Source organism: Struthio camelus, chromosome 4 (genome assembly GCF_040807025.1).
Source record: "Struthio camelus isolate bStrCam1 chromosome 4, bStrCam1.hap1, whole genome shotgun sequence".
In the NCBI taxonomy this organism is placed as follows: Eukaryota; Metazoa; Chordata; class Aves; order Struthioniformes; family Struthionidae; genus Struthio; species Struthio camelus.
Window position 1 is genome coordinate 87,513,230 of NC_090945.1, and position 14,742 is coordinate 87,527,971.

Genomic DNA, 14,742 nt, shown 5'->3' on the forward strand with positions numbered 1-14,742 from the left:
GGCCTGGGGCAGGGAGGATGCAGGACAGACCAGGGCTAAGAATAGAGCCGGGATGGGAGCGGGAGCAGGAGGAAGGATGGGGCTTCCTCTGCGACGGCTCTTCTTCCTCCGGCCCAGCCCCTGCCACAAGGCACGGCGCGGCAGAGCCCGCCCGCCGCTCCTGGCCAGGCTGGGTCCTCGCCGGACGCCTGGGTCCCCCCTGGGCTCTGGGAGGGGCATTGACACAGGGCTGGGAAACGGGGCTCGCTCTCCCCCCGCGGCATCCGCTCTCAGCCGCGTCACCGCCCCGGCCTGCCTTTCCACCCGCGCCGTGCCAGGCTGCAGGGTCTCCTTCGCCACGGCGGGGGGGCTGCAGACCCCTCCGGGGGAGGACGTCCCGCGCGGGCAGGCGGCTGCCGGGTCCCGGCCCCGCAGAAACCCCACTGGGTCCCGGCCCCAGGGCCCCGAGCAGCCCTGGCTCTGCGGCGAGCTTGTGCAGCGGTGCCCCGCACCGCTCTGGCCCCCTCGCAGGCGTTTGGCCCGCGCCCGGGCCGGGGCAGGGAGGGAGAGGATGAGCGGGGCTCCTCGCCGCGGCGCTGCCGGCCGGCCGCAGCCTCCGCTGGCCTGGGAGCGCGGTCCTGCCGGGCCGGAGCCGCCGGCTCCGCCGGGACCCACCGCTTCCTGCAAGGAAGGTGGGACAAGGAGGGGAAGACAATAAAACCCAGGAAATGCTCTGAATAGCAAAGGTAACGGCGGCTCAGCGAGCCCGCGCGCCCCGTCTGCGCTGCTGAGTCAAGCCGGAAGCGGCGGGGCGGCTGGAGGCAGCCGGGGCCGGAGGAGCCGTGGGAGCGCGGGCCGGGGACGAGACTGCCCGCCCCGGCACCTCCTGCCCCCCAGCATCATCCTGCACCCTGGCACCCTCCTGCACCCCAGCATCATCCTGCACCCTGGCAGTGTCCTGCACCCTGGCACCCTCCTCCGCTGTGGCACTGCCCTGTGCCTGGCACCGTCCTGCACCCCAGCATTGTCCTGCACCCCGGCACCCTCCTGCACCCCAGCACCCTCCTGTGCTGTGGCACCATTCCTGCACCCAGCATCTTCCTGCACCCTGACACCCTTCTGTGCCCTGGCACTGTCCTGTACCCACCACTGTCCTGTCCTGTGACACCATCCCTGTGCCTGGCACCATCCTGCACCCCAGCACCCTCCTGTCCTGTGGCACCATCCTGCACCCATCACTGTCCTGTCCTGTGGCACTGTCCTTGCAGCCTGCACCTTCCTGTGCCCCGGCACTGTCCTGTTCCCTGGCACTGTCCCTGCACCCAAGCACCATCCTGTGCCCCAGAACTGTCTCTGCACCCCAGGCACTGTCCCTGCACCCCAGGTACCATCCTGCAGCCAAGCAGCGGCCCTGCACCCCGGGCACTGTCTCTGCACCTCAGCACTGTCCCTGTGCCACAGCACCATCCTGTGCCCCAGCACCGCCCCTGCACCCCAGGTACTGTCTGGCACCCCAGGCACTATCCCTGCACCCCAGCATCATTTTGCACGCCAGCACTATCCCTGCACCCCAGCATCATTCTGCGCCCCAGCACTGTCCCTGAGCCCCCACACCTTCCTGCGCCCTGGCACAGGACAGCACCTCGGGGTGCAGCGGGACAGATGAGCTCCCGGCCGGCCCTGGGAGCCCGGGCTCAGTTGTCTTTCTAACCGACCAGTGTTTCCAATCTTGCAGCGATTAGCCCTAAAAGCCTGACCTCGGGTCCCGCTAGTTAAACCGCTGCCTGTTTTACTGCCCCGGGGGGGGCGGTGGGGGAGGACCGGCAGGGACAGGGCTGTGGGACGGGGCCGGCTGGGTACCAGCTCCCTGGGACAATGGAGCAGGCAGGGGCAGGGCCGGCACCAGTCCCAGCGCGGGGGCACAGGGGCGAGCGCCCGGGCAGGGGACTCCGTGTGGCCCCATACAAGCACCACCGGAGCCGCAGGGCCGCCGGTGCTGGCAGAGCCTGGCAGCTGCCCGCCGGCAGGCGGCAGCGCTCCCCGGCCCCTGGCGAGGAGGTGCCGGCTGCAGGCGTGGGCAGACCCCGGCGTGCCCCCTCCGTGGCGTGGGAATGCCCCCGGGCAGGGTGGCTCCGGGGGTCCCAGGCGGGAGATGCCCACCATGTCCTGCACCCTCCCGAGCCGGGTGCACGGTCCCGCTGCACGTGGGCGGCCCGGCCGTCGGCAGCCCGCACGCGGCCTGGGAGACGGAGGGCCTGGGGCTGGCTCCGTCCCCTGCCACCCCGGGAGGCCAGGCAGGCCGCGGGGTGACCGCGGGGCCCAGGCTGGTCCCGCTGGCCCGGGGCTGCGGGTGTGCGGCTGGGCGTGCCGGGCTCCCCCGAGCCTCCCAGTGCCGAGTGATTTATGGGCAGGGGGAAGCGCACGGTGCAGACAGATCGGGCCATAAAACCTCGGGGCAGGAAGTCTCGCCAACTTCAAAGGCCGCGCAGGGCCATGGCCACAACAATAGCGGGGCCGGCCGGGCCCAGCGCCGTGGCACCCGTGTGCCGGCGGGGCCCCGGGCAGCACCCCAGCCGGCAGGCAGCTTTGCACGCACCCCGTACGAGCACCGTGCGCGTGCACTGCCTGCGTGCATCCTGCCTGCGCGTGCACCTGGGGCACGCAACCGGCGCACGCATCCTGCACGGGCACGCAGTCCGTGCGCGCATGCACCGTGCATGTGCACCCTGCGTGCGCACCCCATGCACGGGCCCCGTGTGTGCACCGGCCGGGGCTGCGGAGAGCCCAGGGCGGCGCGGCCGTCGGGCAGCGTCGCGCAGGCATCGAGCAGGCTGGGGGCTGCGGCCCCGGCCCCGGCCGCGGCGTGCATCCCGGAGCGCAGTGCCCGGCGGCCCGGCTGCGGGAGGAAGGCAGGGTGGGGCGCAGGCGGCGCGCAGCCCTGCAAACAAAGAGACGGAGGAAACGTCGCCGTCCAAGATAAACCGGCAAAGGTGAGAGCTCACCCTGCCCGTCCCACCTCCTCCGTCCTCCCGCGGCCGCCAGGCCGGCCCCTGCCGCTCGCCCACGCGCGGCGCTCCTGGAGGAGGACCCCGAGGCACCTGCCTGCCCCGGCGCCCCGTTTGCCGTGGGCACCCGGCCGTGGAGGCGGCAGGTCCCAGCGCTGGCCCGGCCGGGAGCAGGCTCGGGGCTCGGCGCTGCCGCCGGGGCCGTCGCCCAGCGTCCCGCGAGCTCACCGAGGAAGGCCGAGGCGCTGCCCTCCCGGCGGCCGCCGGGGCCGGGGCGGCCGGGAGCGGGTGCTGCACCGCAGGGTGCGCGGGCTCAGCCCCCCGGCCCGTCGGAACCGCGCGGAGTCGTTTAAAGACGCTCCGGCGGTGACAGGAATTAAATTGCGTTTTGATTTTCTCATTAGCCTAATCTCCAGCGCGCCTCGTTACGGGGTAATTTCCCCGCTCCGGCATGACAGCTCATTCCCGCCACGACAGCCGTACGGCAGCGCCCCGGGGCCAGGGCTGCCGGTGCCACGGATGCTGCACACCGGTGACCCCCGCCCCGCGCACGCGTCCTCGCCTCCCCGCTCATCCGGTGGCCCCCACGGCCTGGCCCGAGCTGCACGGCGCCGGCGTCGGTAGCGGAGGCCGGCGCCGGGAGGCCATGGTGAGGGGCAGGCAATGGGGCGAGAGACAGGGCCGCCGGAGCGTGGCGGCGAGGGGGCTGCAGCCGGTGGATGCTGAGCACCGCCCCGACGGCGTCCCCAGCTCCCAGTGGGGTGGGACGGGACAGCCACGCACGGCCCCTCCACCAGCACACGGCACCGTGGGGCTGGGACCTGCCCCCCGGCGGCCCCCGAGCACACCCTCGCCGCCCAGCCCCATCGAACGAGGCCCTTGGAGGTGGCAGCGCCGTGACCCTGAGGGGCACACGGGGTCCTCCATCCGGCCTGGGTCACGGCCCCACAGCATCCCCCATGAGGACCACAGCCCCACAGCATCCCCACGGGGACGATGGCTCCACAGCATCCCCCATGCAGAGTACAGCCCCACAGCGTCATCCATGAGGACCACAGCCCCACAGCATCCCCCATGCAGACTACAGCCCCTCAGCATCCCCCCATGGGGACCACAACCCCACAGCATCACCGATGGCCATGACGGCCCCACAGCATCCCCCATGCAGGCTATGGCCCAGAGCATCTCCCCACGGGGACCATGGCCCCACAGCATCACCCATGGCCATGATGGCCCCATAGCCTCCCCCATGGGGACCATGACCCCACAGCATCCCCCATCCCCATGCTGCAGGCCAGAGTCAGCACCCCAGGGCCCCGTGGAAGGGGGAACAGGGTGGGGGGAGGAGCCCCACAAGGGGCCATGGGGGCAGCGGGAGGCGGCAGTGCTGGAGCTGCCTCGGGGGGCTGCGCAGCAGCCTGGCTGTGCACAGAGCCCACAGGGGAGGGCTGGGGCTGCCCCGTCCCCCTGGGCTCTGACCTGCTGGCAGTGCTGGGCTGCCCTGGGCATGGGGGCTGCGGGGTCCGTGCTGCCCTCGGAGGGCCGAGCCGCCCTGGCAGACCCAGCCGTGTTAATCCCCCAGCTGAGCCTGTCCGTTACCATTCACCTAGCCTGGCTCTGGGGGTCCCTGCTCTGCCGGGGAGCTCCTGGGGTCCCTGCATGGCTGGGGAGCACCCAGAGAAGTTCCTGCACGGCCAGGGAGCACCCAGGGGAGTCCCTGCACCACCAGGGAGCTCCTGGGGTCCCTGCATGGCTGGGGAGCACCCAGAGGAGTCCCTGCTCCGCCGGGGAGCTCCTGGGGTCCCTGCATGGCTGGGGAGCACCCAGAGGAGTCCCTGCTCTGCCGGGGAGCTCCTGGGGTCCCTGCATGGCTGGGGAGCTCCTGAGAGCCGAGCTGAGGGCTGCGGTTTGACCCAAGCTGTGCCCGGGGGCTGCCCCGCAGGGCTGAGGCTGGAGTGGCCTTCCCCAGCCAGGGCTCTGCAGCTGCCCCCCGCGTTAGGGCCGTGCAGAGCGGGGGGCTCAGCTTTCCTCTGGGCTGGGCTGCAGCCCGGGGCCGTTAGCCCCCTCGGAGCATGACGCGGGGCGGGATGTGAGAAGGCCCTCGCCCTGCGCTGAGCGCTGCGACTGCTGCTCGCAGCCGGGCCCGGCCCAGCCCAGCACCTGTCCTGGGCAGCGCGGCCCACACCAGGGTGCCCCTGGGCTCCCCGGCACCCCGGGCACCCCCTGCATCCCTGAGCTTCCCTGCACCCCAGGCTCACATTGCACCTTGGGTTCCCTGCATCCCTCATGCTCATCCTGCACCTCTGGGCTTCCCTGGACCTCCGGGGCTCCCGTGCAGCCCCAGGCTCCCCACTGTGTCCCAGCACCCCTGGGCCCCTCCTGCTCCTCAGGGCTTGCCCTGCAGCCCCAGGCTCTGCCTTCGCCCCTGGGGCTGCGCTGCACCCCCAGCCTTACCCTGCATCCCTGAGCTGCTCCTGCTCGCCTGGGGTCCCCCTGCACCCCAGCTTTACCCTTATCCCCCCCGGCTGTCCTGTGCTCCCGGGGTCACCTGCACCCCCAGGTCTTACCTGTCCCCCCAGGGTCACAGCACCCCTAGCCCCCCCCCATGCCCCCGAGCCACCTGCACCCCCAGGCCCCCCCTGCCCCACTGGGGTCACCTGCACCCCGGCTTTACCCTTATCCCCCCCGGCTGTCCTGTGCCCTCAGGTCACCTGCACCCCCAGGTCCCACCTGTTCCCCCAAGGTCACCTGCACCCCCAGGCCTCCCCTGCCCCACCGGGGTCACCTGCACCCCCACGCTCCCCCCCCCCCGCCCCCAGGTCACGTGCACCCCCACGCTCCCCGGCAGGACGGGGGGGTGCGAGGTGCCCGGGGCACGGCGGGGCTGCCGCAGCCCCGGCCCCAGCCCCCCCGGGGCAGCGGATGTTCATTTACCAACGTCAGCCCCGCAGTTGGTTTGAATTAGGCTCCCTGCGCTCTCGCGGCCGCTGATAAGCGCGGGATGCGCCGGGGGGGGGCGCCCCCTGCTCCCCCCCCCCCCCCGGGCCGCCCTCCTGCTCCTGCTCCGCGGCGCGCAGCGCGGCCCCGCCGCCGGCGCCGCCTGCCAGAGCCGCTGCTGACAGACACGGGGGGGCCCGGCCGCCCCCCCCGCCGCCGCCGCCGCCCCGCGCAGCCCCCGGCCCGCCTTCCCCCACGCGTGCCGCTGGGCCTGGGGCGCCCGGCTGAGGGATGGGGACAGCTGGGCCGCGGGGCCGGTAACCGGATCCCCCCGCAGCGCCGCCCCGAGGGCGCGGACCGGCACCGGCACCGGCACCGGCACCGGGACGCGCTCGCCGCCCCGGCAGGAGCCGCCGGCCCGGAGGGGTGGGCAGAGGGCGCGGGGCTCCCGCACGGGCACCGCCGCCGGGGCCGCTCGGTCGCGGCCCGTGAGCGAGGCCGGCGGGGGCCGGGGGGGCGGGCGGCGGGGCGGGGGGGGCCGGGGGAGCCGGGCGCCCCCCGCCCCGAGGAAGCGGCGGCGGCGCCGCGGGATTAGCGGGGCCCGGGCACCTGTTCCTGCTGCGGGAAGAGGGGCGGCGGGCTGGGGGCTGCGGGCTGGGGGCTGCCGCCGCCGGGCCGGGCCGGGCCGGGCCCCCGCCGGCAGCTGCTCGGGGGGGCGGCGGCAGCGCCCAGATGGCTGCGACGCGGCGGCCCCCCCGCCGGGGCTCCCGGGGCCCATGACTTTATTACGGCTCATTGTGCGCGGGGGGCGGCGGGGGGGTGCAGCCTGCGGTCGTCCCCCGTCCCCCCCCCCCGGCTCCTCCTCGGGATTCTGGCACCGGCGGAGGCGGCGGGGGGCCGCGCCGGGGCCGCTCGCAGGCAACCGTGACGGTGATTGATCGGCGGAGCGCACCGCGGCCGGGGCCGGTGAGGCCCCCGCGCTGCACCCCCCCGCTGCAGCCCCCCGAGCGGCACCTCCTGCGCCACGCGCAGCCCCTCGCTGCCTCTGCTGCGCCCCACAGCGCACTGCCCAGGCCCTGCAGTGCAGCCCACTGCTGCACCGCACGTGCCCCCCAGTGCTGCGCCCCACAGCCCAGCCCCTTGTCCACCCTGCTGCACCCCACGACCCAGCTCCTTGACCTGCCTCTTGCACCACCTGCACCCCTCCAGCGCAGCCCCTCACCCCCCACTGCAGCCCCCCAGCACAGCCCCTCACCCACCACTGCAGCCCCCTAGTGCTGCACCCCCCCACAGCCCCTCACCCCCCACTGCAGCCCCCCAGCACAGCCCCTCACCCACCACTGCAGCCCCCTAGTGCTGCACCCCCCCACAGCCCCTCACCCCCACTGCAGCCCCCCAGCACAGCCCCTCACCCCCCACTGCAGCCCCCTAGTGCTGCACCCCCCCACTGCAGCCCCTCAGTGCTGCACTCCCCAGCTCAGCCCCTCACCCCCTGAAGCCCATGGCCGACCCCCCAGCCGCCCCCAGCACACCCCCACGCTGGCAGCATCTGCAGCGGTCCCTGCCCTCCCCCTCCTGCAACCCCCCTCCTAGAGGGGCTGGGGCAGCTGGGCCTTCAGCCCCCCTGCTCGGGGAGGGCAGCAGCAGCCCCCCGCGCTCCCCGCTGCAGGTGGAGCCCCAGCCCCAGCTGCCACCCCCTCCTGCCGGAGGAGGGACCAGTCAGGGGATTTTCAACTGTTTTATTCAAAAAATAAACTCGAGCAGGAGGGGGTTTTAAGTTAGGGGGAGTGGGGAGGGCCGGGGGTGCGGAGCAGGGCTGCGCTCCAGGCGGGCAGCACCCGCGCCCAGCCCCTACCTCCTCTTGTCCTTGATGCTGTAGTGCAGCAGCAGGGGCGCGGGCTGCAAGGCAAGCAGGGACAGTCAGGGCAGCGGCCACCCCTGCCCCAGGGCCCGTACCCCCCGCCAGCCTTGGGACAGGCACCCCGCAGCCCCCGCGGGGCACGCAGCCTCCTGCCCCCCACCAGCCCTAGGGCCGCTCTGCAGCCCCCCACCCCGCGTAGAGGCCCCACGCAGAGGCGACCCTGGGGGGGCTCTCGCCCGGACCCCGGACCCCACCAGGGGATGCTGCGGGCAGGCGACAGCGACCCTTCCCCGGCGCATCAGGCCCCAGGCAGCGTTTCATAGCCGCAGGGCTGCGCTCCATGAACTTGTCTAACCCCTTCTGGGACCCGTTTACACTTCCGACCCGCGTGGAAAAGCACCGCCCCGGGTTTGCGCTAAGCCTGCTGCCTGCCTGCGCACTTCGGTGGGTGCCCCAGGTCTTGGCAACATTAATCATCCTTGATTCACCGACTCCCCGCTCCTCCGCGGGCTCCTCGGCTGAACGCTGCTCCCCGACCGAGCCTCCTCTCCCGGGAGGCTCGGCCCCTGCCAGACCCCCCTCCCACCCTCCCTGCCCCTTCCCAGCCCGGGACGGGGACTCCGCAGCCCTGCCTGCACCCGGAGCTGTGCCGGATGCACCGGGCTGGCACAGCCCCGGTGACGGGGGGGCAGAAGGCACCGGGGCCCCACGCAACTCGGCACAGCGGCGCGCCTGCGCCGGCTCCCGCCTGGCCCGAGCCGGGGACACCCACCTTGCCGAACCAGCGCGAGAGCCAGAGCTGCTTCATCGTCATGTGGTCGGGGAGGATCTCATTGTTGAAGAGGATCTGCACCTACGCACGGGGACGCTGTGTCACCTGGGGGCCTGTGACCCCCCCCCGCCCCCAGCCCCCAGCCCGGCCCCAGCCCGGGGCCACACTCACGTGCTGCAGCGCCAGCCCCAGGCGGTGACACAGGACCCTCCGCAGGTGCCGGATCTGGGCCCGCACCGAGCACCTCACGTACTTCTGCTGCAGGGGGGCAGAGCGGGTCACGGCGGGGGCCCGCCAGGCGCCCCGCCGCCCCCACGGACCCCTGCGCTGGGCCCAGCACCCACACGGCGAGGCTGCAGGTCTCCTCGCCTGCCTCGTCTGCACGCCCTCCCCTTCCCTCCGGGACCCCGCACGCCAAGCCAAACCATGTCCCAGCGCCGCACACCAGCCTGGAGGGAGGGCTCTGCCCTTCCTCCCTGCTCTGAGGACACGTTTGGGCACGAGGCCGTGCCTGGGGCAGAGCCTGCGGCCTCCCGGAGCACGCACAGCGCTCAGGGGCAAGGCCAGACGGCAGAGACGTTGCTCCGTGCCCGCACAGCCCCGCGCTCACCTGCAGAACAGCCTTGTTCTTGTCCTTGCTGGAGCTGTGGAAGGAAAAGCAGGGGCAGCCCGAGAGCTCCAGCGCAGTGAGGCGGGAGCCACGCGCCCGCGCGGGCAGGGGGCCCTGCGCTGCCGGGGCACCCTGCTCGCCGGGGAGGGTCCGTAAACCACCGCTGCTTCCTCTCCGGGCACAGCCCCCGGCACGCGTCCTCGAGGGCTGGCGGCTCCGGATGCTCCTGCGGCTCAGCGCGGGCACGCCGGCCGCTCGCGGGACCCGGCGCAGGGCTGCACCGGGGGCTGCCCCGGGCCAGGCCAGCCCCTCGGCATCTCCCTCCCTGCCTGCCTGGGCGCTCCCCCCTCGCTCTGCCCGTCACGCACGCACGGAGCCGGGCCTCGCTCGGCGGCTCCTGGGCAGGCTGACGGCCCGCGCGCCGGGCCGCGGCCAGGGCTGGCAGCTGAGCTGCAGCCATCGATCCCATTACAGCTCCCAGAGCTGCCGCTTATTGACTTTGCTGTCGGGAGCCAGCAGGCAGCTGTGCAGCACGCCCTCCCCAGCATTTATTAAAGCTCAGAACGGCGAGGCAGGAGCTGCTGCAGGAGGGGGGGACAGCGCGGGCAGCTCCAAAGGAGAGGGGCAGCAGGGGCCCCAGGCCTCAGCCGCGTCCCCTTTCCCCCAGGCAGAAGCAAGAGAGGGTCCCGCCTGGGTGGGTGGCCCCAGCGCGGTGCATCGCCCTGAGCACCGCGCTGGCTGACCCAGGCCCGCCTCCGCGGCTCCCTGCTGTCCACCCCTGCTCCAAGCCTCCCCAGGCCCCGCTCCCCACCTGCGGTACGGGCAACGCGGGGCCAGCAGCCTGCCCTGGCCCCAGCCCGGCCTCGCGGCACTCACCTCTGCTTCTCCAGGCAGAGCGAGACGTGCTCGTCGTAGCGGAAGTAGTGGGCGCGGGAGTGATCGAAGCTGCTGTAGGGGAGCCCCATGGGGTCGCCCCCAACCAGGTCTGGGGAGGCACGGAGAGTGGGGCAGGAGTCAGCCTGCTGCTGCCCCTGCGGCACCAGCACATCGCGCTCCCGGCACTGCCAGCTGCCGCGGCTGGGGGCCGGGGCCCAGCGCGGCCTACGAGCCAGCCGGCGTCCTGCAGCCGAGGCCGGGATGCCCTGGACTGGCAGCGGGGCAGCTCGGAGCCAGCAGCCGGTCTCGGCCAGAGGTGCCATAGCGAGACGCCCCCCAGCTCCGTTTCCTTTATCTGCACCCAGGACCCCCACCCCAAACGGCTGGCACAGGCCAACCCCCCCGCCCGCATAGCGCAGACCCGGCAGGTGCCCGGCCAGCACGCCAGTCCCTGCAAGCGGCACACCCTCGCTGCTGGGCTGCGTCACCCGGTCGAGGCCGCGGGACTGGTAGAATTCGCGGATCCTCTTCTCTTCACCTGCAGGGAGAGAGACGAGCGGTGCTGAGGGCTGGCCCTGCACCCTGCGCCCCCTGTGCCCAGGCACCCAGCTCCCCCCGCGCCTGGGGCCACCCTACAGGGCAGCTGACAAGACGCCAGGGGACATCGCTCCCTGGCCGTACCCTGAGGCTTGGCTGATCCTTGAACTCATCCGGGGTTTGGCCCCATGACACCCACAGGCGAGGAGTCCCCCCGCTCCTCACTGCCCTTTGTCTCGCTGCTCTTCCTGCAGCTTGGCAATTCAGCAAACACCCAACAATTCCTGTGCAGCAAGCAGCCACGAATTCTCCTTCCCTCTTCACCTTCTCTGCACCATCTTGCAGACCTCCATCAAAACCCACCACTCTGCAGGCTGCAGAGCCCTGTCTGGTTATTCTCTTCCAACCCAGACACCATCCACGCTCTCATCGTTCCTCTCCAAACCTTTTCCCACTTTTCCTCTTCCCTTTCTGCGGTGGAGGGCCAGGGACCAAGCTGTATGCTTGCTGTGGATTCCTACAGCAGCGTAATCACGTTTTCTGTTTGTTCTCCATCCCTCCGTGACAATGCCTAACACCCCTTTGCTTCCTCACTGCTGCCGAGCAGCAAGCTGACATTTTCAGCAAAATATCCCCAGTGCCTTCCTGATCTCTGCCCTGAGTGACAGCGGCTAATCTTGAGCCCACCATTGTGCCTGCAGCGCCAGGGCTGCTCGCCCTGCGTGCATTGCTTTGCATTCATCACCGCCGGCTCTCGTCGCTGTGTTAATCGCGCAGTCACTCACACTCTGGCTCCAGGGACGTTCCTCTCAGAGGCAGTCCTGGCTTAAGTAGCTCTTGTTCCCACAGCTCAGACCCCACTGTGCCAAGCACAACTGATTGCAAGACCCCGGAGTGATGAGATCAGGGAGCTGAGCTGGGTTAAAAACACCTCCTTAATAAAGCACAGACTTAAACCCAGCTCAGTTCTCCAATCTGGGTCCCTGCACAGCACAGCAACCCAGCCCCCCTTGAACGGGAGCAGCAGCTACTTAACCCAGCAGCACCACCGAGCAAAACACGCAGAGCCACGGCCCTGGGGCAGCGAGAGTTTTCTGCAGGTCTCCACGCCTGATGTAAAGTGCTGAACAACACAGAGCCAGCAGCAAACTGCCACCTCGCTTTACTCCTCATCCCAGAGCAGCCACGCACGCATCCAGCAGCACAACCCAGCAGGGCCCCTGTGACCTCCTTCCTTTGTGAGCACTGACCTTTGTGAGCACTGTGTTCCTGCTTTCTTTTTCTCTGCTCTAAAACTGCTTTTATGCATGAAGATCCTCCCCCAAGGGCTGGTCGGATCCTAGCAGAGGCCACAGAGGCGGTCAGAAGCATCTTGAAAATCCAGACCCACCGGCAGTCTCCCTGCACGCTGCAGGGAGGCATCTCCCAAGAGCGACAGAGCCAGCAGGTCCCTCCAGTCTGCCTCTCCTCTGGACACGTCCCACACACAGCTCACCATGGCCGTTCCCCACTGCGCTCCCGGGCTGATGAGCCCCCCGAGCCCTTCCCTCCCTCACCCCACACGCCTGGGGTCACTCACTCTCCTGCAGGCCGGGCACCAGCTTGTAGACGATGTCCTGCATGACACGGTCCAGCTTGAGGTTGAGCAGCGGCTGTGTCTCGTGGATCTTGGTGTTGCACATGGGGCAGTACTTGCTGGTCTGCAGGTACTTCACGATGCAGCTCTTGCAGACTGCAGCGAGAAGGACGGGATGTCGGAGGGGTCGGGGCCGCGAGACAGCCCCGCACCCCCGGACACTGAGTGTCACCCGGCACCCAACATCCGCCCCCAGCACCCTCGGGCTGGAGCCACAGTCCCAGAGCAGCACAGACACACTCGCAGCTGGGAGAGGCGGTGCGCAGCCCTGCCCAGACACGGCCAGGGTCCAGCAGGGACACAGCTGGGTCCCACCGCCCAAGCAACGGGGCCAAGCCCCGTGTCCAGCCGGAGCTGGAGCGCCCGGTCACGGCAGGCTGCTGCCGCCACCGCGTGGGGACTCACACGTGTGCAGGCACTCGGTGATGGTGGTGGCGTCGATGAAGTACCCGGCGCACAGGCAGCACACGATGTGCTCGTTCAGCTCCTTCATCTTCACCTTCACCTCCTCCTGCAGAGACAAGCGCCTGTCAGTCGGCTCCGCAGCACCCCGGCTGCCGGGCTCGGCCCGGCGCCCCGCGGCGGCTGGCACGACGGGGCGCCCTGCACCACCGCTCCCCGCCGGCGGCGGCCGCTGCCCAGCCCAGCAGGCTCCGCAGAGACTGACTGCGTCCGCACCGCCGGCCCCGCAGCGCCGAGCACGCGAAGCCCCCGGGGCAGCGCTCCGACCCGGGAGACAGTGGGGCAGGCGGGAGCGTGGGGCTGGGGGCTGCGGCCAGGCAGAGGCTCACGCCCCAGAGTGGGCCAACACCCCCTTGGCGGCGCCGGGGCCAGAGGCCCCAGGGGCCCCGGAGCAGCAGCCCTGCCGGGCGCCCCCACCCCGCGTCCCCAGCTCACCTGCGACAGAGCCCCCCGGGCAGGGCCGTGGGGGCAGAGCCGAGCCACCACCGCGGCGGGGCACAGCGCTGCCATCGGGGGCAGCCCCCCAGGTCCCACCGTGGGGCACAGCGCCCGCAGGGACCAGGCTGCCAGCACCCACAGCCTCACACAGCCCCCCAGGTCCTGCTGTGGGGCACAACACCCACAGGAACCAGGCTGCCAGCACCCACAGCCTCACACAACCCCACAGAGCCCAGCACAGCCACCCACGGCTGGGCCTCAATCACCTGGGCCCCGCCCCAGACCCCACCCCCACACTCGGGCCCTGCCCCATGCCCCACCCCCACACATGGCCCTGCCCCACTTGGCCCCACCCCTGGCCACACCCACACACGTGGGTCCTGCCACATGTCCCACCCCCATGCTTGGCCCTGCCCCACTTGGCCCCACCCCTGGCCCTGGCCCCGCCCCGTGCCCCACCCCCGTGCCTGGCCCCGCCCCACTTGGCCCCGCCCCTGGCTCTGCCCCACCCCATGCCTGGCACTGTCCCACTTGGCCCCGCCCCCTGCCCCACCCCAGCACTTGGCCCCGCCCCTAGTTCTGGCCTCCCCCCCCACACCTGGGTCCCGCCCCATGCCTGGCCCTGCCCCCCCGGGCCCCGCCCCGCCCACTGCACCTGCCTTTGCCCCGCCCACTGCTCGCGGCCCCGCCCTCTCCTGACCCCGCCCACTGCCCCCGGCCCACCCCCTCCTTGCCCCACTGCTCCACCTGTGCCCCGCCCAACCACAGCTGGCCCCGCCCCTCCGCCTCCGGGCCCCCCGCCCCGCCCGGCCCCGCCCCGCCCCCGCGGCCTCGCCCGCCCGGCACGTTCCGCGCCGCGGCCGCACGCGGAGGGGCGGGCTCGCGCATGCGCACGGGAGGCGCCACGGCGCCTGCGCGGCTCCCCGGCGTCCCCCGGGCCGCGGGCGCCGGCGCCCTCTTCCGCCCACGCATGCGCGGCGGCCCGGTTCCCGCAGGCCCGACGCGGCCCGCGGCCCGCTCACCTCGTTCCGCAGCGGGTCCATCTTGTAGACGGCCTGGAGCTGGTTCCGCAGCCGCATGGCGATCGCCATCGGGCCCCCCTGAGGAGGCGACGCCATCTTAGAACCTCCTCCGCCTCCCCACTCACTTCCGGGTTCGGGGCGGAGCCTGCCGCCGCCGCCGGCCGCGACTACCCTCCCGGCGTGCCCCGCGCGCCCGCCTGGCCGCGGGGCATGCTGGGAGCGGCCGGGCCGCGCTCAAAGAGCTAGCGCGCCCCCTGGTGGGAGCGGCGGGCAGCGCGGCCCCGACCCCGGTGCTGACCCCGGCCCCGGTGCTGACCCCCGGCCCCGGTGCTGACCCCCGACCCCGGTGCTGATCCCCGGCCCCGGTGCTGACCCCCGACCCCGGTGCTGATCCCCGGCCCCGGTGCTGACCCTGACCCCGGCGCGGGGCGGGGGGAGCCCGTACGAAAGCGTCTGTGGCGGCAGGCCGGACCGCGGGGGCTCTCGGGCCGGAGCAGGGGTGACTCCCGGTCACGCGTGGGGTCGGGCCGGGCTCCGCGGGGGGAGCCGCGGCCGCCCGACCGGCGTCGCTTGCCCCCGGATCACGTGCCATTCCCCCGCCCCGGGG

General features: G+C 72.3%; 1 protein-coding gene across 5 annotated transcripts; it reads right to left on the bottom strand.

Annotated features, from left to right (window-relative positions):
• Window positions 1-7,646: 7,646 nt before the first annotated feature.
• On the bottom strand, window positions 7,647-14,742 carry PCGF1 (polycomb group ring finger 1). Of its 5 annotated transcripts, XM_068944001.1 has the most exons (11): window positions 14,547-14,730; window positions 14,136-14,213; window positions 12,619-12,724; window positions 12,157-12,309; window positions 11,828-11,916; window positions 10,507-10,578; window positions 10,041-10,149; window positions 9,165-9,198; window positions 8,726-8,812; window positions 8,555-8,635; window positions 7,647-7,820 (listed from the first exon to the last, which is right to left on the bottom strand). In XM_068944001.1, the coding sequence occupies exons 1-11, from the start codon at window positions 14,725-14,727 to the stop codon at window positions 7,773-7,775; spliced, it is 1,038 nt and encodes a 345-aa protein (XP_068800102.1). In that variant the 5' UTR covers window positions 14,728-14,730; the 3' UTR covers window positions 7,647-7,772. The 5 variants fall into 5 exon arrangements, with proteins under 5 accessions (XP_068800102.1, XP_068800103.1, XP_068800105.1 ...); XM_068944002.1 differs by lacking the exon at window positions 11,828-11,916 and having other exon boundaries at window positions 14,581-14,742; XM_068944004.1 differs by lacking the exon at window positions 11,828-11,916 and having other exon boundaries at window positions 14,547-14,736.